Raw genomic sequence first — 27,684 nt, forward strand, 5'->3', positions numbered from 1 at the left:
GTGTGTGTGTGTGTGTGTGCATGCACACACATGCTCACAGAGCTACTCCTTCCTTTTCTGCAATCTGGGACAGAGCTCCTACTTCTCACTTTTACACACGTCTATATGCAAATAAACATTTGCCATTTTTACTCAAATGAACACAACCTAAATATAATCCGGTGAGTAAACAACAGTAGAGCAGCAAGTTTACAGACACTCTGGACTTATGGATGAAATGATGGTTCAACATTAAGTAAAGATGAGACGTGAGTAGAGTGAAGAGATGGATTGATGGAGGAGTGTGTGTGTGTGATAGACTGACCCAGACAGACGAGTAGAAAGAGAGCTGGAAAACAAGGAGATGTGACCCAGTTATGTGACTGAAGTACAAATATGACAAGGCTGCCTCGTTAGGACCCTGTAGGAAGCCTCTGTGTGTGTGTGTGTGTGTGTGTGTGTGTGTGTGAGTGTGTGTGTGTGTGTGTGTGTGTGTGTGTGTGTGTGTGTGTGTGTGTGTATATGTGTGTGTGTGTGTGTGTTGTATTGTCTGAAACTTACTGCTCATCATGAAGCGATGGAAATATGTATTTGACACTTTAAGTAAAAATACACAGTGCACATGGAATATACAAAGAAGTAAAACTATATGTGTGTGTGTGTATGTGTGTGTGTGTAGGGCATGCCGGAGCAGTGGGCTCGGCTCCTGCAGACATCCAACATCACCAAACTGGAGCAGAAGAAGAATCCGCAGGCCGTCCTCGACGTTTTAAAGTTCTACGACTCAAAAGAAACGACCAACAGCCAGAAATACATGAGCTTCACAGGTACACACACACACACACACACACACACACAAGCATGCACACACATGCATCTTCCTCTTTCCACCTGTTTTTTTTTTTTTTTTATAATTTCTCCTCATTGTGCTTTTCCCCTGCAGATAAAAACACAGATGCCTACAGCTCCTCCATCACAACAGTAAGACTCCCTCTGTCTGTGTCCTCTTTCCCTCATACAGTCCACATACGACTAAGACGTTTCTGTGAGAGATGTCAATGGAAGATGCCAATAATACTAATAATTAGTTTTTTTTTTTGGTTTTCTGTATATTTACTGGCTGAGATGAGAACAGTCTACCTTTCAAGTGGCAATGTTGAAGATTTTCAGGTTGATCTGACACTGGCAGTTACTGGTAGCAGCAATTCTGAAGCAACAGAACAAACTACTACTATCAGAAGTCAGGCAATAGTTGGCTTTTTTCCCATCATTCTGTGAGTAAATGTGATCTGATTTAATGCTGCACACAGCATAAGTCTGTGAACAGCAGAGTTACCTGGCTGAGGGTTTTGCAGGTGTGCAGCCTGATACCTGCAGCTCTTCATATTACTAACTCACTGTGGCTGCTCCTCGGTTCATTTTACTCCCTGCAATATTTCAAACTGATCTGCTGTCAAAAGATGCTATAAATGACTGAGTGCTAAGTTCACTGCATAGATGTATTATAATGAACTACATAGTGAATACAAAAAAGGCACTCATTCAGTCCAGTGAGAGCTGCTCACCTGGTGCATAAGCCAAAACGGTTTTCTAGCTTTCAGGTTTACGTCCTGGTTATGCAGCTCACTGTATATGTGCAATAATGTTTCCCTCCTGTTTGGCCCATGGACTTCAGATTGTGAAGACGTCACAATTTTTTAAATCGCTTTTGTTTGCAGTTCGAGGTGTGACATCTCATTTATATTAATGGCTTTCGGGGAAAATGTGTTTTGGGCCTGTGGGGATTTTTTTTTGCTGCAGTAGTGAGTGAGTGACCACTGGGAAAAATTGGTGGCAAGGCTGAGCGGCAATGCCCTGTTAAATTCATATATACTTCTGTGGTTCACTGACAAACATTTCCCGTGACTGCTTCATATTAAAAGTTTTGCCAGTTAAATGCTTTTAATGTGGAGCTGCAGTAGTAATAAATGTTCAGTTTGCATTAGCAGTACCTTAATACAGAATTTATTCTGGGAATGTTGCCACAGACAACCAATTCATTTTACTGCAAATACATAAATATTACAGTGCTTTCATGAGGGGGGGCATAGATTAAATCACCACTGTACTTCCTCATTTGGTCATCAATAGTGACCCTACAAAGATTTATTTAAATTGACTTTAATCAAGAAATGGTGGCTTTGATTTCTTTTAGAGGAGACCTAAAGGCGAGTTTGAGGGTAAACAAAGTCGAGGGTACATTTGAGCAGAGATGATCTTGAAGGGAAATGGAGCCTGTCTGTACTCTGTCAGGGTAACAAGGAATGAAAGGATTAAGAGAGGAAGGAGGGAAGAGCTGCAGAGTGAGACGATGAGATTAGAAGAAGGAGCGGAGGAGATGAGGTTTAATCTACCATTTGACAAGGCAGACCGGAGAAGCACGAGAGGAGCTGCAGTGTCTGCAGACGGAGAGGAAGTAACTGATGGGGAAGTGGATGAGGCTGAATACGTGATAAGATGCAAGATTTTGTTTCTTCTGTTTGTAGATGCTGATCTTGTGTTTGTATCTGACCTGAAATTTGATTGTAGCACCTGTTGGCTCTGAAACTTTTCATATTTAATATGTTTAGTATTTATCAATACTATGCATATAAAGAAATACTACAAATACTTTTTGTTGCAAGATTATACATGATGAAGTTGTATATCAACAAAGGTTTCATTTATCAAAGCTAAAAAACTAAAACTACTATAGATGATGTTCCCTCAGTACAGCTGAGGATGCTTTAGGACAATGCAGAGCACTGTGTACCAATAATTTTATTATAATAGCACTGAACATCAGTCTACTGAAAAGACACTAAAAGCACTCAGATTTTATCAAAGGAAAAGTTTTTATGTCCATTGTTAGTTAAAAGGATTGATACCTCTCTCATGTCTCATAAAGCTACAGTCAGCAGTCTGTTAGCTGAGTTTAAAAGGAGGTTACTGCTAAAAAAAAAAATGCGGGACATCTGTGAAACTTTTTACACTTTGGTTTTTCTCTGGAAGAAACCAGATACAAAGTGTTAATCAGTGAACTTTAGAGGCGCAGATTTGTTCTCTTTGGACAGAGCTGGCTGTAGCTTCATATGTGCTGCACAGACGTTAGACTGGTATCAGTCCTCTCATCTAATTCGGGTCAAGAAAGGTAATAATAATGGAGTGTTTCCCAAACTATTCAACTATTCATTTGATAGGATTGTATCATTTGATCTTTTTTTGATAAATTATCAAGTTGAAGGACACTATTTTTTTTTGTCTATTAATTCATTTCAGCCTTTTTTCACGGCTCATGGCTGCAGCAGTCTTACTCAGTACTGGACCAATTTCAAAAACACTGAAAAATACCAAAGTTACATTTAAATGTCTGTTTAGCAAAGTCTGTCTAATGGAATTATAATCCGGAAACCACATGCATTTTAATAATAATTTTTAAAAAATGAGTGGCATAAATCCAAATAGCTCTGAAGCTACTAGTTGCATCTAAAATGAATTAAATGGGGGGACATTTGAAGGGGTCATTTACAACAGATATCTTTGGTTTTATTTATTTTCTTAAATCTTGTTTTAAAAAAAATCAGTCCAACAGGTGTTTATTCATTATAAGAATTATGTTTATCTGTTTTTGCAAATGAACTCCTCATTTGTAATTTGTAAAACTCTCCATTTTTATTTAGATCAGAGAAAAAATAAGCATTTTTCCCGTGTCCTAACGTACTTGTACAGTATGTACTAGGTTAAAAGGACACAGGTATTCTACCTGTGCCAGTGCATGTCTCTTGATTGGCCGGTGTAATTCTAATACAGCTCCAAACTCAGTGTTTCTTATTGAAATAAATATGGAAGCGTTTTGCAGCAGTGCAAATGTTGACCAAAGATACCTTGAAACAAAACTATGAAGGTGAAAATAAAGAGAAGAAGGGAAGAGGAAGTGATGATGATGCCACTCCTCTTCCTCTCTCTCTCTCTCTCTCTCTCTCTCTGCATTGTGAATCAGCATCTTTTCCTCCTCTCACCGTCTCCCCGTCTCTGCAGCTTGGCCACCAGCCGAGCGTCAGACTATCAGAGAGAGAGATAGAGGAGAGAAGAAGAGAGGGATGGAGAGGAGGATGTGTGACTAGTAGCATCAGACGCCAGACACGACCAGAGCTCTCAGACAGCAACAGTGATGACGAGAGGAGGGCGAGAGAAGGGAAAGAAAACAGGGTGGAAAGACAGAGAGGGAAACGGCGAGGAGGGAAGGTTAAATTCAGAGAAGAAGAGCTAGAGACGGGCAGGAGGACGTCTCTGCATGATGGCATGATGAAGCAGTAGACAGTGGCAGTAAACAGTAGGAAGCAATGATGGGTTTGGTATCGCTGTTGGCTCACGTGACAATGATGTCACTGAGGCCCCGCCCTCTCTTCCCCTGTGACATCACGCAGAGCTCCAAGGCCGTGTCGGAGACGCCCGCCATAGCAACTGTATCCGAGGACGAGGATGAAGATGAGGCCGAGCCCCCGCCGGTGATCGCCCCCCGACCAGAGCACACCAAATCAGTAAGGACACACACACTCTTTCTACGTTGTTCTATTGCATCACAGAGGCCCCCAACCGTAACCATTACAACTAAAACGACTAACCCAAACCCTGATGTAACGAAACCTGATTCTAACCATAACCCTAAAACTAAGTCTTCATCTTCAGACCAGCCAAAATGTCATCACAATGTGAAAAAAGTTCTCACTACAGTAATTTAAAACTGTAATCGGTCATCATAATGATCTCAATGCAAGCTCACACACAAATACACACTTTTTTAGGTGTCAAACAATTCAACTACATTCAACAGCATTATAATGAAGTACTGTAGTGCTGCAGAGTTTCCCTGGCCTGAAAATCTTCAGATGAAAGAATAAACAAACAAATACCACATCATCACAATTTTAACAGGGTTTTTTTTAGGGATGCACCGATTGACCAGAGACTGGAACTGGATGATTTTCTGCGTGACCGGCCCTGACCGGTGATGGTCCTGTGCCCGTCATATTCTCACACATGCTCTGCACGATGGTCACGTCATACACGCAGCAAACTGTAACGTCACAGCCACAACAGCGCTGATCACTGCAGCCCTCACTCAGACACATGCTTGCATGAAATCGGTGTTAGCAATAGATTCCCAGAAAAGACAAGACAGTCTATTAGAAGACAGAGCAGCTGATGGTGTCACCAAAAAGCAGTAAACTTTCTGGCTCTTCAGTCTCATGTTAGCCAGCAGCAGACTGCTGTTCACAGACTGAATCTCACCTCCTGTTCTGACTAAAGAAGAAACAACCTGCGTTGATGCGTCTCCTCAAACATTTTCTCATTCAGACTCGTTTAACTTCTCCTTCTGTTTTTCTCAGCGCAAAGTTTTATTACAGCAAACTGTTGCACTGGTTTGTTTACATCTGCTTCCACTCGGGATCATGTGGAATTGGAATCTGAACCAGCAGGTCAGACCCTTAAAAAATTGGAAATCAGAACAGACCTTTTTTTCCTGCTTTGCCTCAAGACTGGGGGTCGCTGCACCCCCAACTTCAGCTCTGGGGGCACATGAAGCTCAGTGCCCACTTGTAGATGGCGCCTGTGCATACAGGATAGTTAAACATGGTGGTCTGACCTATCTGATGTTCCTGCTGTGGTCATACAGCACATATTTATATTCACACTTAGTTATCAAACTGTAAGGTGCAGGCACGTGTTTATCTGACATATAAGACTACATGTCCAGGTGGGTGTGGTGTGTGTTGCAATAAATCATGTGTCACATACATTCGTGCACGCGCTCTGTCAGTTTGTGTGACTCCCACATCTACATGAAACAGCCGTCGCCAGCACAGCACCTCCATCACTTATCTGTAATTCCTGTGTCTCCACTGTGACTCGTAAATTCTTGGCATGCGTTCAGAGGTTTGATCTGGTCTCAGGCATCTTAAGTTGGTGCTAGTGAGGCGTTTGATGTTAGTTGGCCGAATCGTTTGACATGTCGTCGGCTCTGTCCCGCCCTGCACCGAACAGATGGGACATTTACTGATGTCCAGGTAGAACTCGTTCATTAGATTTGTCTCAGCCGTTAATCTTTAAATGGACTTGTGTCCTGCCTCACTTCAGCGTTCTAATAAGACCACAGGGACCTGTGTGTGTGTGTGTGTGTGTGTGTGTGTGTGTGTGTGTGTGTACGCGCGCTTGTGCACTTGCCTGTCTTTGTGTGTTTACAAGACGGTCACAAGGCAAGCAGAGGGTTTTTTATTTAGAAACAGTTTTTCAAAGAAGCTTTCTGTTCTCTGCAGGTCAAGTACAGTACACACACACACACACACACACACACACACACACACACACACACACACACACACTCAATGTGACAAATTTAAGAAAGGTTCACTTTTATCTGACAAGATGTCTCACTCACTCCATCCTCAGTGAACATTTCATTTTCATTTTGTTGAACTGTATTGTGTTATGCAGACAGGTGTACATGTTATTTATTTGATTCAGCACCTCTGTTTCACAGTTTTATAGCAAAATGCTAAACATTATAACCTTCATGAAGGGAGGATTAATCGCAGGACTGCTGGAGTCGACTGCATTCTTTTTAGCTTGAAGTACGTGATAGACCAGCAACTGAGTGACATTGAAACCACAGCAATCATTTGTTATGAAAAAACCCACTTAAACTTTAGTTATACAATATAAAACAAACAATGTATGTTCAGGTCTGCAACTATATATCATTTTTATGGCTGATTAATTGTTTTCAACTCGACAATATTCAGTTTACCATCATATAAGACAAAGAAAAGCAGTTAGAACTGAAACTTTTAACAAATAATCACTTACCAAAGCAACAAATCATTAATTGACTGATTATTTAACGTGCATCCTTTAATCCTCATTTAAAAAAACAATAAGATATTTTGCTCAAAAAATTATTTTTCTGCCATTTAACTAATACAAAATTAACATAATTATTTAAAATGAACATATTTAACAAAAAGTATTTCTGTCATAATAAAATATTCTGATCGTCTCGTCTTTACATCCTTAATCTCTTGCAGACACAATCCTTGCAGGACATACACACTCACACACACTCGCTCATTGTTTCTCACATCAGCAAACAGCGTCGCAAATTCCTTTTTTATGTCCTCTCCTCTCTCTCACACACATTGTTGCTCCTCTGTCAGACAGGTTGGCGGTTGACAGGCTGCTTCCATAGCGCCACCGCCGTTTCCATGGTGACAAGTGTAGTGCACCTGACTGGGGCTCCCACCATCAGACACACACACACACACGGTGGTCTCCTCTGCTGTTATGAATCTTTTCATCCCGACGGTCTGAAAGCAGAGCCGGACTCAAATGTCTCACAGCTCAGTTACAACACTTAGACTTTTTTTTACACTTAAACATTTTTAGTACAAACTGGTGACAAACTGTTCTTATAGTTAATATATATTAAGATAAGAATATATAAGATTGTCATTGTGATTGTCATAAAACCATCAATCTCCATGGACTATGTAATGTATTTTCTCTGATTTTTGATTGTCTAAATTAATAAATTTTAACTCATGTTACTCTTCCAGATATACACTCGCTCAGTGATCGAGCCCCTCCCTCCTCCTCCAACCAAAGATGCTGCAACCTCACCCATCTCCCTGCCGACAGCCGCTGCCGCTGTCACCCCTGCCCCCCCTGCAGAAGGAGCTCCCAGCAGCCCCCCCAGTGCAAGCCCTGCCCCTGGGCCCTCTGTGCCCCGCCCCCAGGACAAAACCAGGAAGAAGAAGATGTCGGACGAGGAGATCCTGGAGAAACTACGTAAGAAAATACTTTTAAACTGTTCAAAACTCCACTAGTTGCATCTGGCAGTTGTGGTGGCATTGCCTGGTGGAGATCTGCACCTTACTGAGTGACTTCTCCTAATTTATATATGTATATATACTTCTACATTGCCATTGAAAAGTTAATTACCAATAGTTTAGATTATGTACACACACTGGCTAATCCAGCGGTCTGAAATATGTGTCTCTGGAGCCACATGTAGCTCTTTAGCCCTCCAGTGGCCTCCTGTGGCTTTGGAAAAAAATATGTAAATGAAAAACTTTTTTTCTTACATTGTAAGTTTCATTTATGATCATCATCCTGCAGTAGATCTTTAAGTTATGAGCCCAACTACCTTTCTTCTTTAGATAAATTTAAATCTTTTAGTTTTAGAAACTCCCTAAAAAGCACTGAAGTGAAAGTAATGAATGATGTGTAAAAATTTTATAGTTTCATTTTCAGGCACCAAAATAATGATAAATGAGCTCCACAGTTCACTGTGACCAATTTTTGAAATCATTTTTTTAATTTATAAAAGATTCAATTTTATCTAAAGAGGAAAAGTAAAGGTCAAGTCTACGGCTCGGTGCCTTCTCTAAATCCTCTAAATTTTGGTGGTGACTCATCCTCTTGAGTGTCCATAAACTCGCTGTGGACGCCAAATAAAAAAACGTAATCAGGGGAAAGAGAGAATTTAATTGTTGTGGCTCCAGACAGATGTTTTCTCTCTTTTTTTTGGCCAAAAATGCCTCTTTTGATCGTAAAGGTTGCAGACCCCTTGGCTAAACAAAGGAGCCACCACACTATATGGCCAAAAGTATGTGGACACCCCAGCCCACAGTATGTATTGTTATACATGGTTTGGGCTTATCTTAATGCACTAGCATATGCTGATATTTTACACTACAGTGTTCTTTCAACAGTTTGGGTTTGTCCAGTTCTTCTCTCAACATGACAAAGTCCCCTGTGCACAAAGCCAGCTCAATAATGAAATGTTCTTCCTCGTTTGGTGTGGAGGAAGTTGGCTGGTCTGCACAGAACCCTGACCCTAACCCCACCCAACACCTCCGGGATGAACAAGAACACGGACTGTGAGCCAGACCTGATCATCAGTGTTGGACCTCATTAATGCCCTCTTGGCTGAATGGGAGTAAATCCCATATAAGTTCAAACATCTGGTGGAAAGTCTAAACCAGAACAGCAAAAAAATAAGCAATAGTCATGTTTGGGTGTCTACACACTTTTGGCCACATACTGTATGTAATGATGCGTGGTCAGCCATGAGACTGACACACTAGCAGCACACACACACTTGGTATCATTTAAAAGAGCAGACAGATCACGATGATGATCATCCATACCATTTGGTCGTACATCAGGTGTTAGTTTGCACCTTTTATCTCTGGAAAACAGCTTGCTGAGAGGCTGTGAAACTCCTCTCCTGAAACTACATAAGTGCTAAAAAAAACAAAAAAAAACACGGAAACTGAAGCACGGCTCAGATTTTATTTATAGAAATAATATTTGCATCATCTGAAGAGAAGCAGTGGCTCCACCTGGTTAAAGGTGAAAGTGTTCTCTGAAGTCAATCAAAGTTCAAGGTGCTCGACTGATAAATTTAAGAACCCTTTATGAAGAAGCTGGAAGATTAAAACCGCTGAGCTGTGACCAGTTAGGAGGCCGTCAGAGTCACAATCAAAGTTTTAATCTCACAATCTTATTACATGCATGAACATATCAGTGCACAAAAGTCTTAAGTGCACAGGGCTCATGTTTATACGTTCATATGATATAATATCAACAGTAATATTAGTATTGTATGTCTTGTGATTTGTAAATTATTTTGTCTTTAAATAGTCATCGTTATCCCATGTGTGCATTCTGTAAAGTTTAAACTTCTGATGCTGTTTTTACCTGCTGTAGTTCAGTGAGGACAGAGTCTCCAAGTGCTAATTTTAGTCTCATTTAAACTCTTAGTTTTGACAGGCTGTTTCATCACATTCTCTTTAGATGCACGCTCACAGGGATTGGATTTATTTTAGGCTCAGCTGAGGTTGCTGGTGGTTTTCATATTTACTAATTGCATGATGTGCCTACATGAAACCGTTCTTGTTTTTACTTCAGGCCTCCACATTATCATGATGACAATAATGGTTTTACAGTGTGGTGTGTTTGCCAAACTTCGTGAGGCGCTGTGAGAGATGTTGCGTAACGTTATCACTTCTAACAAAAGAAACTGCCTACTGTGTCTCCAAATGTTGCTTGAAACTTTAGCGTTAACGTTCAGTCTCTGTTCTTGTTGTCACGTTTCCAACACGGTGGCCTGACTGTTCTGTCCTGACACACTGTGTTGACCGACAGATGCTAACCGAAGACGTTTTCTCAGAAATGAACCACAGATATAAAAGTCTTTGAATTGTCCAAAGTGGTTTCTTACACAGACCACTGGGAACCCACAGCCTTTCTTCACACAGCTCTCCTCCACTTATCGCAGCAGTTAACATGAGCAGATATGAATATTTACAAGTTAAACAGCTTCTCACATAGACTAGTCTCCGAAAGTCATTCTTTTTACCTTAACTTAATATTTTGAGGTGATAATACTCCTTATTTTTAAATCAAAATAAAGTAAAAACCTTAATCTGTATGAAGTTGGACCAACATAAAGTCCCAGACTACCCAGTAGGCAGCAGATGGGAAGTGTGAATACTAAAGAACTAGACAGAGATTCTTCACGGCACCCGTTTTGACATCAAAGAAAGTCAGGGAGCAGCTGTTTAGGACTGCAACTAACAATTATTTTCATGGTCAATCTGTTGATTATTTTTTTCGATTAACTGATTATTTTTTTGGTCTATAAAATTTCAGAAAATGGTGAAAAATGTCGGTCAGTGTTTCCCAAAACTCAAGCTAACATCCTCAAATGTCTTGTTTCACCCATAAATTAAAGATTTTCAGTTTACTGTCATGGACGAGTAAAGAAACCAGGAAAAAAAAATCACATTTAAGAAGCTGGAATCAGAGAATTTCAAATTTTTTTCTTAAAAAAAACCCCTCAAACCAATTAATATTCAAAATAGTTGTTGATTCATTTAATAATTGATTAAGCTCTACAGCTGTTATGCATGTTGGCTCACTGACTCAGCTACACTAAATGGAATGGGACCTTAATTAGTATCATTGGTGTTTGCTATACCGTTTCATATCAATATGGCTGCCATGAAAAAGCTCTGTTAAGCTTAATATATAGTTTTAAAATATATTTTTAAATGTGCTGTGAGCTACAGAGCTATCCCTGCACGTCTGTCATTTTAAAGAGAAGAAGATTTTTACAAAAAGATAATAAAATATGCAAATGATGCAGTAATTCTTAATGATACAAAAGACTTAATATGTGTGAGTCCTGAGAAATTTAACGAAAATGACTTTTGTTTAAAGTCCAAAGGAATAAAGTCTCAGTAGAAAAAGGTTATTAGAGAGAAGACAAAAAAGAATTAACATAATTTTGTGTAAATATCTGCATAAATAATTCACTTGAAGAAACCACAGATTACGTGATCTATCTCAAAAGCCATTGTCAAATAATGTACTTTAAACTGAAAATACTGTAAGTAACCAATAATTCCTCATAATTAAAGGGTGATATCATATTTTCTCTATATATTTAAAATGATGGCCCAGACCTTCAGAATTAAAGCCTATATTTTGAACAACTTCCTCCCCTTATTGAACTGTGTTGTTGTGTATTTGTAACCCGTGAAAATAAAAGCCTGTATATATTTTTTAAACCATGCCCCACGCCTGTCCAGATGTGCTCAGATCTCCCTCTGCTGGTAAGACCGGGATACTGCCTGTCTGTCCGTCTGTCTCTCTGATTGACAGACCTGATATCCACTGTCCCCGCCCCCACTGTCCAATCCTCACGTCTGATTGGTCGTCCTCTCTCTTTTCCATCATCCAGTCTCCTGCGGTTACAGAGTGACTCCAAGTTTTGTCTTCTAATCACTTTCCTGCTGTGGACTCTGATTACTGCAGACAGACAGAGCAACTTCAGCTCTTTTCCTTCTTGACTCCTTCATGTCTTCTTCTTTCTTTTCTTCTTCCTTCATTTCCTTCTTTTCTTTGTGTGGTTTTGGCCCTTCTTTCCTTTTTGATTCCTTCCTTCTTCCATTCTTTCTTGTTTTCCATTTTGATTAATTTCCCTTTCTCCTTCCTTCTTTCTTTCTTGATTGTTTCCCTTTTCTCTTTCCTTGCACCATTCTTTCTTTCCCTCTTGATTCCTTCCTTCCTCTCCTTCCTCTCTTCTTTTTGTCTTCTCTTCTTGATGCCTTTCCTTCCTCACTTCCGTCTTTGAGTCCTTTCATTTGTGATGCCTCCCTCACTTCATTCTTTCTTTCCCTTTTTTTCTTGATTCCTTCCTCCTTTACCTCATTCTTTGTTTTATTTCTGATTCCTTCCTTCCTTCCCTCATTCTTTCTTTTCTTTCTGATTCCTTTCTTCCTGTCCTTCCTCACATCATTCTCTTTCTTGATTCCTTCCTTACTTGCTTAATTTTCTTTCCCTCTTTTTCTCTTGATTCCTTCCTTCCTTGCCTGGCCTCCATCTTTCTTTCTTTCTTTCTTTCTTTCTTTCTTTCTTTCTTTCTTTCGTCTCAGCTGTCTGCCAGTTTTTGCTCTTTTCTTTCTCCTTCATCACTCTTTCCTTCCTGAATTGAATGTTTTTACTTTTCAAGATCTTCTTTGCACCTTCATGCATTTTCTTTTTTGACGTGTTTAGTTTTTCTTAGTCTCATCCCTCGTTCCTTCTCTCCATCCTCTCTCTTCTCTCTGCTCTCTCTCCCAGTCAGCATGCTGCATCGACCTGAGTGTGATGAACGTAGAGCAGAATGTGGATGGATAGAAAGTCGCCTGACTCTTCTATCCATTCAAATTCAGTGGTTCTGTAAAATCAACGTATAAATACCATCCAGATGTGGATTAAAGGGCTGGATTTTCTTTATCTCGCTCTCTGGCAGATCCAAATACGCTGCTGCTTGTTTTGATCAGTCTGTTGAGTGTTTCTCTTTCTCTTTCTTTCTTTAACTCAGGGACGATTGTCAGTGTGGGAGACCCCAAGAAGAAATACACACGCTTCGAGAAGATTGGACAGGGGTAAGATGTTGATGTTTTATCTAAAACAACATCACATTACATATGTACAAACTGGGATTTTAAGGCTTTTTATTAAGTCTTATGTTGCAAATTTCTTTGAAAGGTAAATTATCACCTTTGTAAAATACTAACCCCAGACAACAGCTGATGTGTGATCTGTAAACAAGACAGTAATATTCCACAATTCTGCTAAACCCAGAGTTACATTTGTATGCGTTGAACACACAATATTTAATAACTTTTATGTTTCAAAAAGCCTCATAATGAGTTTCCATGTGCTTTAAGTTTCTAAAAGGATGCTGAGTGTCTATGAATGAATGACCAAGACTTTAGTTCAGATTCAGATTTACAAACTAATATTAGACTTTGACTTGAACCATCACCCACTCTGTTTCGGTTGGAGTAAAACTTTAATTTGCTGCATTCAGATGTGAAAATATAAGGAGAGGAGCAAGAGGGAGGTCGGACAGAGAAACAATGGGGAGAAATTAAATGAAGAGACAGAATATTTTCCCTTCTAACTTGGTGAATAAAGGGTTGTTTTTTTTTTGTTTTTTTTACCAAACTAGAGTTGGTGATTGTTGGAACAGTGGAAAGGCAAACCAAGAAGATTTTGATGAGTTTTATTTTGTTTCTGTAGAGTTTTAGTGAAATGTGGTTTCTGCAAGGTAAAATACCTAAAATTTGAGCTTGAAAAATTAAGTCTCGTAACATTGACAGACGGCCGGCACCCACCACAACAAAAGCCTAATTTTTCTTACCTCATTTATCAGTGTGATGCCGGTCAATCACATTCAGTCTTGTGTAAGTCACGCCACTGTTTTGGTCGATGCCCAGCACGAGCAACAGGATTAATTACACATAGTACCTTTTAATCCAACAAAGAAATTATGTCTTACTGTATGATGTTAAAGTGGAGGTCTCTTCTGTCTTTTTCAGAGCCTCTGGGACTGTGTACACAGCTATAGACATCGCTACAGGACAGGAGGTAAGTGTCATCAGAAAGACAAAAGACCAGAAGAGAGTGAGTGAGGGAATAAGTCTTTAGTTTGACTGAAGATTCTTAAAGTATTCTAGGAAAGGTCCACGCACCTTGAGGAATTTATTGTTTGAGTGACAAATGGAGTCGTGGAGCTTTTTAAGTTAAGAGAGGACATCGTGTCCCACTGAGCGTTGATGAGCTGGGCAGCATCCCTCCATCTTAGTAATACGGCACTTCTGACCAAAAGAGAGGCGAAGGATAGTGTGCAGCATTTGATTTGGAGTCAGGTGCACGTCATCTTCTCCAGCAGTGCCAAAAAGGACGACCAGAGGGTTGGGTTCTAGGTCAAAATTGAGGATTAGGGATAAGGTTTGGAAGACGTCCCTCCAGTATTTTTCCAGGATAGGATACGTCCAGAACATGTGGATAAAAGAGAAGCCACACCTCCTCTACATTTGTCACAGCAGGGATTCACATCTGGGTGAATAAGAGATAGCTTGGCTTTGGACCTCAACCTGCAGAAGGATGTGGAATTAACCAGCTTTAAGGTCAAATCCCAGACGTTGTCTGACAGTGAAAAGATTAAAGGGACAGTTCACCTCAAAATCACAAATGCATCTTTTTACTCTAGCCTGTAGTATTACTATTTATCCATCTAGATAGTTTTGATGTGAGTTGCAGAGTTTTGAAAACATCCGTTGTAGCATATGTCTGCCTTCTCTCCAATATAGTGGAACTAAATGGCACTCAGCTTGTGCTGCTCAAAGCACCAAAAAAAAGTTGTATTACCGAATCACCAAGCAGGCGGAAGCGTGCATCTCCTCATGGACAAGAGGCTCATGCTCATGATGCTGCAGGATGTAAACATTAATGCTTTCTTCCTCAGCAGAACATTAACCTCTCATCCATGAGTAGATGCACACTTCCTTTTGCATGGTAATACGGCTGATGGGTGTAGTTCAAAAGAAAGAAAATAGTTCCTACATGAAACTGTTCACTAAAAGACAAACTGGTTTAATTTGCAAATTTGTGGAGAAATAAAGTTCAAACTGAGTTAAGAAGTGTTAAATGTTTGAGGCTTAAATGAAACGTAGGTTCATCCAGAGTGTCAGCCTTTAATCAGGTAAAATTGAGTGAGGAAGAGAAGCAAAGAGACTTCAGTGGAAGAGAACGGTGAGTTCTGCTGGAGCTTCCACAGTGAGAACATAGTGGCAGTAAATGGATTTAAGTCTGGCTTCAATAACTGTGACTTCCAGGTTAATTTTAAAGGAGCTCAGCTCGCCCGTCATGCTAATCCTGCTCAGTTTCACTCTCTGAGGATTAGTCTGTGTGCTCACTTTTTAATGTCTGCCTAACAACCTTTTACTGCCTTTTGGATTTAGAGAATTCCCCATCCTCGCTGCCCTTTCTGTCTGTCTGTCTGTCTGTCGTCTGTCCCCAGTTTCTCATTATTTTCCTTTTCATCCTCTTTGTCTTCTTTTATTCCCTGTCACATTGTCTTTTTCTTCTAATAAACCTGCCTGTCTATTTGTCTTTCTTATATTGTTTTCCTCCCCACTTTCTCCAGCCTCTCAGCTTTCTTTTTTTTTCAGATTTATCTGCATGAATTTAATTTAAGTTTGCACTGCAGTGAAAATTGAAATATTTCTCTTTTCTCTCAGGTTGCCATTAAACAGATGAACCTGCAGCAGCAGCCGAAAAAGGAGCTGATCATCAATGAGATTCTGGTGATGAGGGAAAATAAGAACCCCAACATAGTCAACTACCTGGACAGGTTAGTCAAACACACACACACACTAAGACTCCATCACTCCAGAGCATCTTTCCTGTATCATTTCAGTTTTTGTCAGCCACTATAACAAGTAAGATTTTTGTCCTGGCTGATCTGGTAACAGCAACCAAACAAACTAACATTGTTTTCATAAAGAAGTCAGTCAGCAATCAGACTTTATTTCATATTTGGGGTTGTAACGGTACACAGAAATCAAAGTTTGGTTTTAACGATAATTTCTCAATCTGTCAATTATTTTCTACCACTAATCGATTATTAATCAAGTTGTGGTTTTGTCCGTAAAATGTCAAAAAAAGTTGAAAAATGTTGATCACTGTTCAAAGCTCAGGATGACATCCTCACAAAGCTATTTACTGTCATAGAGGACTAAAGAAAACTGAATTTATTTACATTTGAGAAGCTGACATCTGAGAATTTTTACAATTTTTTATTAAAAAACTTACTCAAAACAAATGATCAAATGATCAATTGATGATCGATCATCAAAGTAGTTGGCAAATAATTTAATGATCATTTAATAATTGATTAATCATTGTAGCTCTAGTTCTGTTCATACTTCAGTTTGGGAGTCACAGTTCGGCAGCAAAAAAAAACAACAACGCACAAAGATATGTTTCTTTTAATTTATTTTGAACAGACAGCAAGTGTCAGTGACAGATTAAATCTCAGGGTGAAGAAGTATTTTGCCCACTGGCAACTTTAAAGCTTTCCTTGGTTTTATTTAACATTTCTGTGTCACACTGTACAAACACCGAAGCTACATAGTTGGAAATTGGAAAATAAATGGAATAATAAAGAATAAATCTGGCAGCTAGGACACAGTGATGTCACTGATTCAGCCACCAATCAGTTTGTTGCTTTAACCTCAGCACATGTTGATAATGACACATGACTAAAAACTTTTATGTGCATCATTCTACATACTGTATAACCTGCCCATGGACCTGGCCATGACCCCTGTACTGTGACATTTCAGCACCTATACACAAATAGTAACAGCCCCATTTATCATGAAAAACAACAGTCTGATTTCATGTTGTGCACAGTGTGAGTAGTTTGCTGCCTGGTTGCGCAGCCTGTCGCCTGCAGCTCTTCATCTTGCAGCTCGCTGTTCTGTTACACTCTGACATACATTCAGATTCAACCACTGACATTTCCATCTCATGGATCTCTGATTATTTCGACCCAGTTCTCTGCTGCAGGACCAACAGCAACATTTACAAGTGATTCCTTTTTTTGCTGCCGCAGTTATATTCTCATGAGGGATCTGTCATGATTTTCATTTCATTGTTATGACAGTTTATAACCACATGCTTTTGTGACCTAAAAACTGGATGTCTTCTTTTGTTTTAATAGCCTAAAAATTTACCAACAGATCAGTTGAGGTTCAGTGGACTCACAGCTCTTTTGCCAAAGATCAGGGGTCATATTCACATAAGATCTTATTGTACCACGAGGAATCCTCCTAAAAGTTCCTAACTAAGAGTTTCATCTTTCACAAAGCTGCTGAGAGCAACTTTAAATGATGCACTGAGAGAACTCCTGTCAGCAGACAAACCCATCTGGAGGCTGCAGCTTTCAAAGCTGGGGGATTATATTTAGCTTTGGCAGGTTCACAGTTGGCTACGATCCTTCTGTTAATGTGGCTGTTCTAATAAAAAATAATATCGAATACTGTGGATTTGTATGAAAGAAGTAAAAAAAACAACACACACACACACGACCTGCTGTAAAACAGGTCAAATGTAAAGTTCTCAAACTTTCCCTGGAAACACATCTGTGATGTTCCAGATGTTTGAGGAGCAGAAGCTCTGTAGATATTAACTGAGGAAACGCCGCTGAGCTGAGAACTGTGAGGAGGTCATTCGGTTCAGTGTTGCTGTTGCCATGCCAACCCACTGGACATGGAGGAGGAGGGGTGGGTGTCTGGTTGCCATAGTTACCTGTTTGTCTTCAGAGACATTTAAGAGTACATGCAACACTGTAATGTTATCGTCCCCATGGAGACGACATTTTCACTGTCACTGATTTACTTTTTGTGTGTTTGTGTGTTCTGTAAATGCCCCTGAATACTGTTTCTGTTCATCTCAATTTATTTAATAATATGTTCATTTTTCCAGAGTTAAGTGAGAATTAAATGTTGTTTGGTTATTGACGGCCTGTGAAACACTAAAACTGACAAATAAAAACAATCAGTAACAATCCTCAGGGTCAGAGAAGACTAACAAACTGATCTCAAGATTTTATGATGACAGAAATATTTACGAATTCTCTGACTCCTTCAGCCTAAATTTTCCTCCTGAATTTATAGAGTAGCTGTTGAAAATTATATCGTGTTTGAATATTTAATAATATCTAATATTTTTGGTCTCCTCTGGTTCTGAAACACATTCCCTGTCTTTTGTACAAGTCATATGATTGATATAAATGTCAGCACATATCGATGTTTCTACAGTTACCTGGTGGGTGACGAGCTGTGGGTGGTGATGGAGTACCTGGCCGGAGGGTCGTTGACTGATGTCGTCACGGAAACCTGCATGGACGAAGCTCAGATAGCTGCTGTGTGCAGAGAGGTAAGAGACATGAAACAGCAGGAAATGACTAAAAGAACACCCACTTTGACATCATCTGTCTCCCTCCTGGGAGCTGGACGGTCTCCTAAAGTTTTAGCAGGGATTATTCAGCGCTTGGCATCTCCCAAACGACAGAAGTTTACTTTTTTTGGGCTTTTGTAGTGTTTGTTTTGATATAAAGAGTGGAGAGCTGAAACAGCTCCGCTCAGCAGAAACCACCACACTGGGACGTGTGGTCGATCTGTCTGGACTCCAGTGCTGCAGGTTGTCTCTCCTCAGACTCAGATCTGTTAGACTCATTAGTCACACGCTCAGTGACTGGAAACAAGTGACACAACAAGAACTACCTGCTTATTGTGATGAATTCGTTCACCGAGAATGATGATGGTCCCTTTGTAATATTGAAACTCATTCCTGATAAAACAGATTAGAAAATGGAAAAGGTTTTGTCATTAAATGGCAAAATGATTGAGAATAAAGACTGAAGGGATAGCACTAAAAACAAACAACATTAATAAAAGAAAAGTGGTAATAATACTAGTAACAATGGAAGAAAAGGAGAAAGAGGAACGGAAGGAGAAAAAGACACCAGTAAAATATAAGCTTTGACAGTCAACCTAATGGGTTTAAAAAGAAAAATCTTTTATGTTTCAAGTGCATTGGTTGCTGTTCAAGCAGGAGGCCTGTCAGTGGCAGCCGTCCATTTATTGAATGTTTGCAGAAAGATATCATCTCTGTTAGAAAGTTTCTGGCAAAGTTTCTCCATATGAACCATGTTCCCCAGATCTCTCTGAGGCACTGCTGGACTCTGACTGGACTAAACGTTGATTACAACTCTTACAGTATGATTAATGATGTGGAGACGTTCATCAGTATCTGGTGTCACAAAAATGGTAAATATTCTGCTAAATATGATGAGCTGGTCTTTGGACCAGAGTTTTAAAAAATTTCTTTTTTCCGCCTGTGTTTTGGTGTTGATTTGTCTCTCAATTTAATGAGCTTTCTTGGCATGAAAAGACAGCGCCAAATCAAACAAATATGAAGAATAATGATAGCAAAAGGCCAGATATTTAGCTGCGTGTCTGTCTTGTCAAATTCTTGCTCTTTTGTGTGGAGTTTTGGGCTCTAATTTGTCACAGTGTGTATCTCTGTCTCCATGTCTCCATTGTTTCCTGTTGACCGTGAACACAGCCTGTCCTCTCTGTGCAGCCAGGTCCGTCTGTGACAGTCAGTCTGTGTCCACCGAGTCTGTACCGAGTCGGGGTTTTTCTCAGTCTCATCAGTCACGGTGGTCAGATATTCTGCCAGTTTGCTGTTGGTTCAGGGCCAAATAACACAACATAACAGCTTTTGTGGCGTCTTTACAATAAGTGCTGTCTTGGTATTTGTAGTGGACTGTTTCATGGTCCCTTGATTTTAAGTGATTGGAGAATTTAATGACTCTTTTCCATTTATATTTGAAGGGGTTTCAGATCAGTTATCTGTAGTTTTTCTGTGACAGTCTAATATACTTTAAAAGAAGTCTACATGAAGTGTACAGTTGAAACGTTTTCCCCCACTTATAAAATGTGTAATATGTTTGCTAAGTCATCCCCCCGATTATCTCTGTGTCTCCAGTGTCTCCAGGCGTTGGAGTTCCTCCACTCGAACCAGGTCATCCATCGAGACATCAAGAGCGACAACATCCTGCTGGGCATGGACGGCTCCGTCAAACTCAGTCAGTCCACATCAGCCTCAGACATCATGTCATTTCATTCATCCAGTTTATTTACCACTACTCTACTTACATACTACTCTATGGCTGCTTGCGTTGTAGTTTGACCAGCAGGGGGAGCTCTGATTCTGTTGTGACCAGTGTTGAAGTTCAGTTTATGAAAACACTGTGTTGACAGAGTGACTATGGAGGAAATTGTTAAAATCAGGTTCAATCATGTGACAGTGCTGTTTGTGGTTAAGCTGTATCATTGATTATCAGTAGATGATTGAAAGTTTTATTTATTGGCATTTACTTGAGCTTTTCTATGGCTGAAATGACAGTAGATTTATTAAATGTCATGTAAAGGTTTGATTCAACAATAAAAGCCTCAACTAATTTGAAGAGAGAATTTCAAACAGTATGACTCACCGTATTTTCTCTTTCTCCTCCCAGCTGACTTTGGGTTCTGCGCTCAGATCACTCCGGAGCAGAGTAAACGCAGCACCATGGTCGGGACCCCGTACTGGATGGCCCCGGAGGTCGTGACCCGTAAAGCCTACGGCCCCAAAGTGGACATCTGGTCCCTGGGCATCATGGCCATAGAGATGGTGGAGGGGGAGCCGCCGTACCTGAATGAAAATCCACTCAGGGTGAGGATCTGTTTTTGTGAAAGTACTGAGTGTCATTCTTCAACCTACCACTGGGTGGCACCAGAGGAAAAGATTTTAAAACCCTACACACTGATTTAAACATGTTCACTTCATGGGATGTAGACTAACGTGCTGCTCGTGTGTGTTGCCAAGGCGCTGTATCTCATAGCAACCAACGGGACGCCGGAGCTGCAGAACCCGGAGAAACTGTCGACGACATTCAGAGACTTCCTGAACCGATGTCTGGAGATGGACGTGGAGAAGAGAGGCTCAGCTAAAGAGCTACTGCAGGTACAGCAGCTCTGTGTGGGCGTGTGTGGTATTTTCATCTACGAACTTTAAATACTATACAAGAAAAGAAACTAAAATATAAAGAATATTTTTACCACTGGTTGGTTTTACTTCATTTAGCTTTGAAATATACCTTTACTCACCTGAACTGAATATTATCTATATCCTCCTTTGACAGTAGTGTCTTAGAAATTTTATTTATTAACAAGACATCAAAACAGAACCGATTAGAGGCAAAATAATTAACCAACAGAAAGAGAATAATAGAAAAGGCATCACTTAGATGAACACGTAGAAATATTATTTTGAGCTCCACAGTCTTGAAAACAGCAGCTGACGACAGAGGTTCTCTTACTCACTTGACATTGTTTTTCAAGAGGGATAATATTGATACAGCTGATATTCCTACACAGGAAGTGTGCTATGAGTTACTCACATTTATCGGGCAAATAGAATAAGGATATTTTATGGTAAACTCAATTCAGATCCTTTGCTTAGTAAAGGCAGATAAAAAAGCATTACTGCAAATCAATTTTTGCAAATGTCAGTTAATTAAAAGTATGTAAATATTATCAGCCTAATTTACTTAAGTGAAAGTACTTGTAATGTAGCAAAAGGGTACTTTTAGTTGAATTATATTATATTATTGCATTATTATTCCTGTTTCATTAGTGTGTAAGTAGTGTACATTCGACTAACAGAGAGCACTCAGTCTGTCTCAAGTGGTCTTTAAAAGTGGTTTGAGAAATAAAAACTGAGTCGCAGCTTTTTTTTTTGAGGTTCAGCTGTTCACTTACAGACGGACAGACAGACAGCTGTGGAGGTGTAGGGACGAGGAGGTGGAGGCGTAACTGAGCAGCGAAATGAGTTGTGTAACTGTTCGATGACTCAGAGCTCTGAGGTGAAAGTGGGACTTAAAGACGTAATTCTCTTTAATGGTTCCTCTGTAGGAGTGTGTGTACGTGGTCAGAGAGTCCTTCATTACAAAACAGAACAGAAAAGCAGTAATGATTATAATAAATATGTATTTACACGCATACATGTACATACAAACACATACAGTGAACTATGTGTGTGGCAACTGAAGAAGTCATAAAGAAAAGTCAACATTATCACATATACGGTTTCAGAACACGCCAGCTGTCGTCTGATGATAATTTAGCCTCTGGAGACAACAGCTGTTTCAGAGCTTCCAGTGTAGCCAGAAAATATCTGGATTACAGGTTTACAGGTCGAGACTTCCTCTTATGTGAGACACAAGAATCATCGTCAGACGATAGTCGATGGGTTCAGAGATCACAGTATGGCCAGTACAGAACGTTCCTCGTCTTCTGCTCTCCACACGGACTTTTTATCTGCATGCAACCAAAGCCTGCTCACATGTGATTGGTCAGTACTGTTCAGACTACAAATGTAAAGAAGGAAAAAATCCACACACCAGAAAATCTCCCGCGCAAAACATTTAATAGCATGATGTTTCGAGCTACTGGCCTCTTCCTCAGACTGCTTCTTTATTTGGGTATTTTCTTGATCCAGTACCAAAATGTTTCCCGTTGCAAGGCTCAGCAAAAAGCATCGGTCGGTTGCCCATGGCAATTGTTGACCAGTTTCACTGGGAGATGGGGCAGGATAGGGCTGGTTGTTTTATTAACAGTACACGAAGTAATAGCATACAAAATACCGACATAAAATATATTTGTTTCAGTAACATGATGTCAGCACTATATCATTGCAAGAAAGTGAAATTTTAGTAGTGGAGGGAGGCCACGGGGGGGTCCAAACTTAGTGTTTTCAGGAGCACTGGCCTCTGTTGGCCCCCTCACTTAGAACCACCCCTGTGGCTTATCCAGGGCAAGTAAAAGGCAATGTTGGTCTAGCAACTCACCGGCCCAACCAGGCAAGTGGTAAAAAAAAAAAAAAAAAGAATTAAATTATTTTGATGACAAAACATTCAAAGACATCACCTTGGAATTGGGATTGTTTTCACAATTTTCTGAAATTTTACAGAAGTTGCACCCCTAAACATGATAATTAACTTAAGTCTTTATTGTTAGTTGATAAGAGCTAATAAATATGCCAGTTTGAACAGGGGCAAGTAAAAACTGACCTCAGACAGGTAAATTTCTGACCCACTTAATCAACTGGACAAATGAAAAAAAAACAAAAAAAACAATGTTGATCTGAGCCTACAGATTTAGCATTCAAATGCAGATACATGTTTATAGAAATGATCTCATGTAATATTTTGTAGAACAACGTGATTAAAAACTAACTAAATGCAAAAGTGTATAGTTAAAAGTGTGTTGCTTGTATTAGTGTGTCTGTAGTTGACTGACACAGTTCTGATGGAAGATTACTGTACGGCCATTTATTTAATTGATTAATTCATATTTTTCCATAATAATATTAATGACAAATCATGTAAAACAAGGAAAATAAAAATAGATAATAAATAATAAAATTGAAATAAGACTGTGCCTTTTCTAACCTCTGGAACAATCCAGATATTTGAGGTGAAGAATGTAGCAGGCACATATTAAATAAGATAAAGGGGGGCAAAGCCATTTAATGACTTAAAAGCAATAAAAGAATATTAAAATGAATGCTGTGTCAGACAGGTAACCATGGTAATGATTTTGAGGTTGAAGTCATGTGGGCTCTCTGTCTGGTTTTCATCAGAACACGTGCCGCTGTGTTCGATCTGTAAGTAACCGATGGCTGTCTGAGACACAGCAGACAGAAGAGCCTCACAACAGCTCAGTCTGGAGATAAAAGCATGTATTAGCATTTCTGTCTCTCTGGGAAAGAAATTCTCTGACTCTGGCAATATTCCTCGAATGAGTGATGAATCAGCTGGTGAAGCTGATGTTAAAATCAGCCCGGAGTGTCTCTTTCCTCTGGTTTTGTCCAGTGAATTAAAATATTATTTTTCTTTCTCTTCTCCACCTCAAACCTTTCCCTTCCCTGCCTTGCTCCCTCTCCCACTCCTCCCTTATTCTCTTCTTTTTCTCCTCCTCCTCCTCCTCGTCCCTCAGCATCAGTTTCTGAAGATGGCGAAGCCTCTCTCCAGTCTGACTCCTCTCATCGTGGCTGCCAAGGAGGCTGCCAAAAACAACCGCTAGCTAGCTTTGCACTCATTATTTTGTCTGTCTATCCCTCTCTGTCTACCATCCCTCCATCCTCTCTCTTCTTCTCTTTCTCTTATTTTTGGTAGATGTGAGGGCAGCAATGGCTGCTGGCTGGGTTTGAATGCCTACAGTTTTTTCTTGTCTTCTGTAACCTGCACCGCCTGCTCCTTCACCCTGTGACCTTTGACCCCCAAGCTTGACCTCCCCCCCATACAACCCCCCGCCCTACCCCACCCCACCCCCAACCACAGGGAGGAAGACGGGTCGTTTCTTCCTGTAACTTCTTTTTCGACACTCCACTGGACTCAGGACAGGAAGATGGGACATCAAAGTGATGTCACCGCTGACATCACCATCCCCTCAGCCAGTACGAACAACCCAACATGAGAGGGAGAGAGTGTTTCAACAGAGCCCAAAGACTCATGGGATTTTTTTTTAAATCAATGTTTGTTTTTTTCTACCTTGTCTGTAAAAGCTCTGGACCACCCTCTGCTGCAGACTGTGTGTGTGTGTGTGTGTGTGTGTGTGTGTGTGTGTGTGTGTGTGTAAGCTAAGGTCCTAGCTTCCTGTCATGGTGTCTCTGGGTTTCAGTCAGACTTATTTCATCATCTTCTATCTCAAAGTGCATTTGTTGATTTTCAGTTTATCACTCTTTTTTTAAATCAACTTTTCTGTGTGTGTGTGTGTGTGTGTGTGTGTGTTGAGTGAGTGTGTGTATTTTTGGTTACGGGGGGGGTGGGGGGTGGGGGGGATGCTGGAATATTGATTAAGTTGATTGTAGCGTTTTACCTTCTGTAGTTTTTGACACGGAGCCGGTGAGGTTTGGTACTTTGTCGTGTCTGCAGTGTGAGCTGTGAGTTAGAGATTATTAATATTAATTATAATAAGGAAAGACCAGAGCGCAGAGCCGTCGATGGACCGAGTTTGGACAGAAGAGGTTTGACCTTCACAACAGCCATTTTCGAAAAGTTTTGTTTTGCTCCAGAGGTTTTGAGATAAATAACTCCCAGTTGCTGATATGTGACCAGCGTGTCCCGATCTACAGGTACCTGCAAGGCTCAAAATGAGACTCAGGTTGCAGGTCTAGTTCTTTGCTTGTTTCTTACTGCTGTCAGCAAAGCTGGATCCTGATAGTGGGACACATCTGAGAAAAGTATAGAAAAGGTAGAAAGGCAGCTGTTTACAAAAAAAAAGAACCTGTAAGCATTACAATGAGAAAGTTTCTCAAAATAATGACTTTCAGCATGTTGGGGCCGTTGTAGGCAAGAAACAAAGAACATTACAGGGTAAGGGGGTTTACTTAAGAAAGAAATGGATTAAAGTTGTAAATTTATAAGCAAATACTCACAAATTTATGAGAGGAAAACTCAAATATGTTCTGAGGTTAGAAGGTCTGAAATTTGAGAGAAAACACTCTTAAATTCTCTGAGATTAAAGTCACAAATTTGCAAGAAAAAACAGAAGAATTGCAGGCGGCGTTTTGTCTAAGAACCGCATCACTTAACTTTGCAAACTTCGAATCCTGCAGTCTATGACCTAATCAGATTATACTTCACAATCAGATATAGCAACAAGGAAATATTTGGGCAGTTTATTGATCTGTCATATTGGGTCCTCCTGTACAACAATTCCATTGGAATATGCTTGTCGATGAAAGCAGCGATATTCTTGCATCTGTCCATTGTGTTGTAGTTCCTGATGCAAAAAAGCCGTCACCTGATCTGAAATTTGCTTTGTTGTTTTGTATATAACATGGCTCAGAGAAAAAAGTTTTTCTCATAAATTTGTGAGTTTTTCCTTGCAACCACTTTCATCTCAGCAGTGAATTTACAACCTTCTTGTAAATTGAGATTTTTTTTTCTCAGAATATTAACCCCCTGTCCAGCTTCTTATTATTTTGATTTCTTACCCACAATGGCCTTAATATGCTGTTATATTTAGGCAAATGTCATTTTTTGTAGTCCCTGTATTCTTCTTTCTCGTTGAAACCTTTTGCCTACATTTCCCACGATGCATATCTACTATCAACTAATCCTTGACTATTTGCTCCCGCCAAAGTGCAAGTTAGTCACAGTAAACATGAAGCTGTAATTTGTTTTGGTTGAGCCCTGTTTTATTCTTATTTCACTGAGTAACTCGACTGCCACGTGACCAAAAAAAAAAAAAAAGAAGCTGTTTACCCATAATCCACCCTGCCAAACTGGCTCCATCCGCGGCTCTGTGACTTCACTGTCCGCGGGCTCGACACTGAGACTGTGAGGGAGAGAATGTGCATGTTGACAACCTTTTTTTATACGGTACGTTTAAGATGAAGAAAAAATAATAAGTGAGTTGTGATAATGCTGAAACGTAAAGTGACGATACATGAAGGATGCTTGTGTACGACAGGAAAGATCATATCTGAATCCTATTTTCAGAAGAATGAGACAAATAAATGCTGCGATGGTACAATGTTGTTGTTTTTTTCTGCTGGAGGACTGTTGGATCCCCAGGAATTCTCTCGACATAAGGTGTATATTTTATGTGCAAAAAAGAAAAAAAAAAAACTGCATCAACAACAACAAAAAAAAAGGCAACAACAATGTTTCAGCCTTTGTTTATGCACTCACTTTTTTTTAATAATTGATCAATGTCAGAAAATGAATTCACCACCTGTTTTTAATTTGGATACCAAAATTTGAGTATTTGTTTTGGATTATTTTTGCTGCTGAATTAAAGCGAGAATACAGAGCCACTAAGAGGACACTGGCAAAAAAAAAATTTAAAAAAAGTTCAAGTTTCTGTTGCGCATCAGAAACTATCACATGGTCATGAGAAAGTTTCCCTTACTTACAAAAAAAGCTTCCTGGGCTCACAAGAAAGTTTCCCGCGTGTACAAGAAACTATCACGTGGGCATGAATAAGTCTCGTATTCTCACAGTGAAGTTTTTCGTGTGTATTGGAAACCATTCCGTGGTCATGAGAAAGTTTCCTGTGCTCACAGGAAAGTTTCCTGTGCTCAGGAGGAAGTTTCCTGTGATCACCATAAACCATCCCAGCCTTCCTTCTATTAACGGTCTTTTGCCAGCGGAGGTGAAGCTACATGAAAGACTTTCCCATGAGCACAGGAAACTTTCATTGAGCATGAGAAACTTAACATAAGTTTGTGGTGTGCACCATATAATTTTCCATGCGTAGCAGAAACAGTACTTTTCTTTCTTTTTTTTGTGGTCATGTGCCCTCAGGATCTCCGTAACTACCGAGGTTTTTCGTTGATAAAAAAAACGTCATGCAACTTGACGGTTGCGAGTTCAAATCCTGCAAGAGCCAAAGTTTTCATCAACAGCCACGGTTGTTCGCTTTGCATTTGAACGTCAGATTTCAACAACAACAAAAAAAAACAAAACAGCAAAAACACCTGCAATGTAAATATTTCACCAAAACATCTATTCAGAACTATCAGTTTGATTTCTGCTCTTAGTTGTTTTTATTGTTTTTTTTTAATGTAGTGTTAATGTACCTCTGGCCTTAAACTGTTTCAAAGGTGCAAGACTACTTCAGTACCAATCTGATGGCAACGATACACTGGCAACATTTT

At 39.9% G+C, this 27,684-nt stretch overlaps 1 protein-coding gene across 3 annotated transcripts in view; it reads left to right on the forward strand.

Annotated features, from left to right (window-relative positions):
* pak1 (p21 protein (Cdc42/Rac)-activated kinase 1) overlaps window positions 1–24,716 on the forward strand; it is a 70,918-nt gene extending 46,202 nt beyond the window's left edge. For 2 of the 3 annotated variants that reach the window (XM_084717604.1, XM_084717605.1), the window contains 13 exons: window positions 659–806; window positions 923–960; window positions 4,425–4,538; window positions 7,611–7,842; window positions 11,655–11,678; window positions 12,932–12,995; window positions 13,935–13,983; window positions 15,639–15,751; window positions 18,225–18,342; window positions 19,960–20,059; window positions 20,492–20,688; window positions 20,842–20,979; window positions 24,015–24,716. In XM_084717604.1, coding sequence (XP_084573730.1) covers window positions 659–806; window positions 923–960; window positions 4,425–4,538; window positions 7,611–7,842; window positions 11,655–11,678; window positions 12,932–12,995; window positions 13,935–13,983; window positions 15,639–15,751; window positions 18,225–18,342; window positions 19,960–20,059; window positions 20,492–20,688; window positions 20,842–20,979; window positions 24,015–24,101 — 1,422 coding nt within the window. In that variant the 3' untranslated portion in view covers window positions 24,102–24,716. The remainder of the gene's footprint in view (window positions 1–658; window positions 807–922; window positions 961–4,424; window positions 4,539–7,610; window positions 7,843–11,654; window positions 11,679–12,931; window positions 12,996–13,934; window positions 13,984–15,638; window positions 15,752–18,224; window positions 18,343–19,959; window positions 20,060–20,491; window positions 20,689–20,841; window positions 20,980–24,014) is intronic. The other variant, XM_084717606.1, reaches the window with a different exon arrangement.
* The last annotated feature ends 2,968 nt before the right edge of the window (window positions 24,717–27,684 follow it).

Source organism: Lutjanus erythropterus, chromosome 4 (genome assembly GCF_056507025.1).
Source record: "Lutjanus erythropterus isolate fLutEry1 chromosome 4, fLutEry1.hap2, whole genome shotgun sequence".
Lineage (NCBI taxonomy): Eukaryota > Metazoa > Chordata > Actinopteri > Lutjaniformes > Lutjanidae > Lutjanus > Lutjanus erythropterus.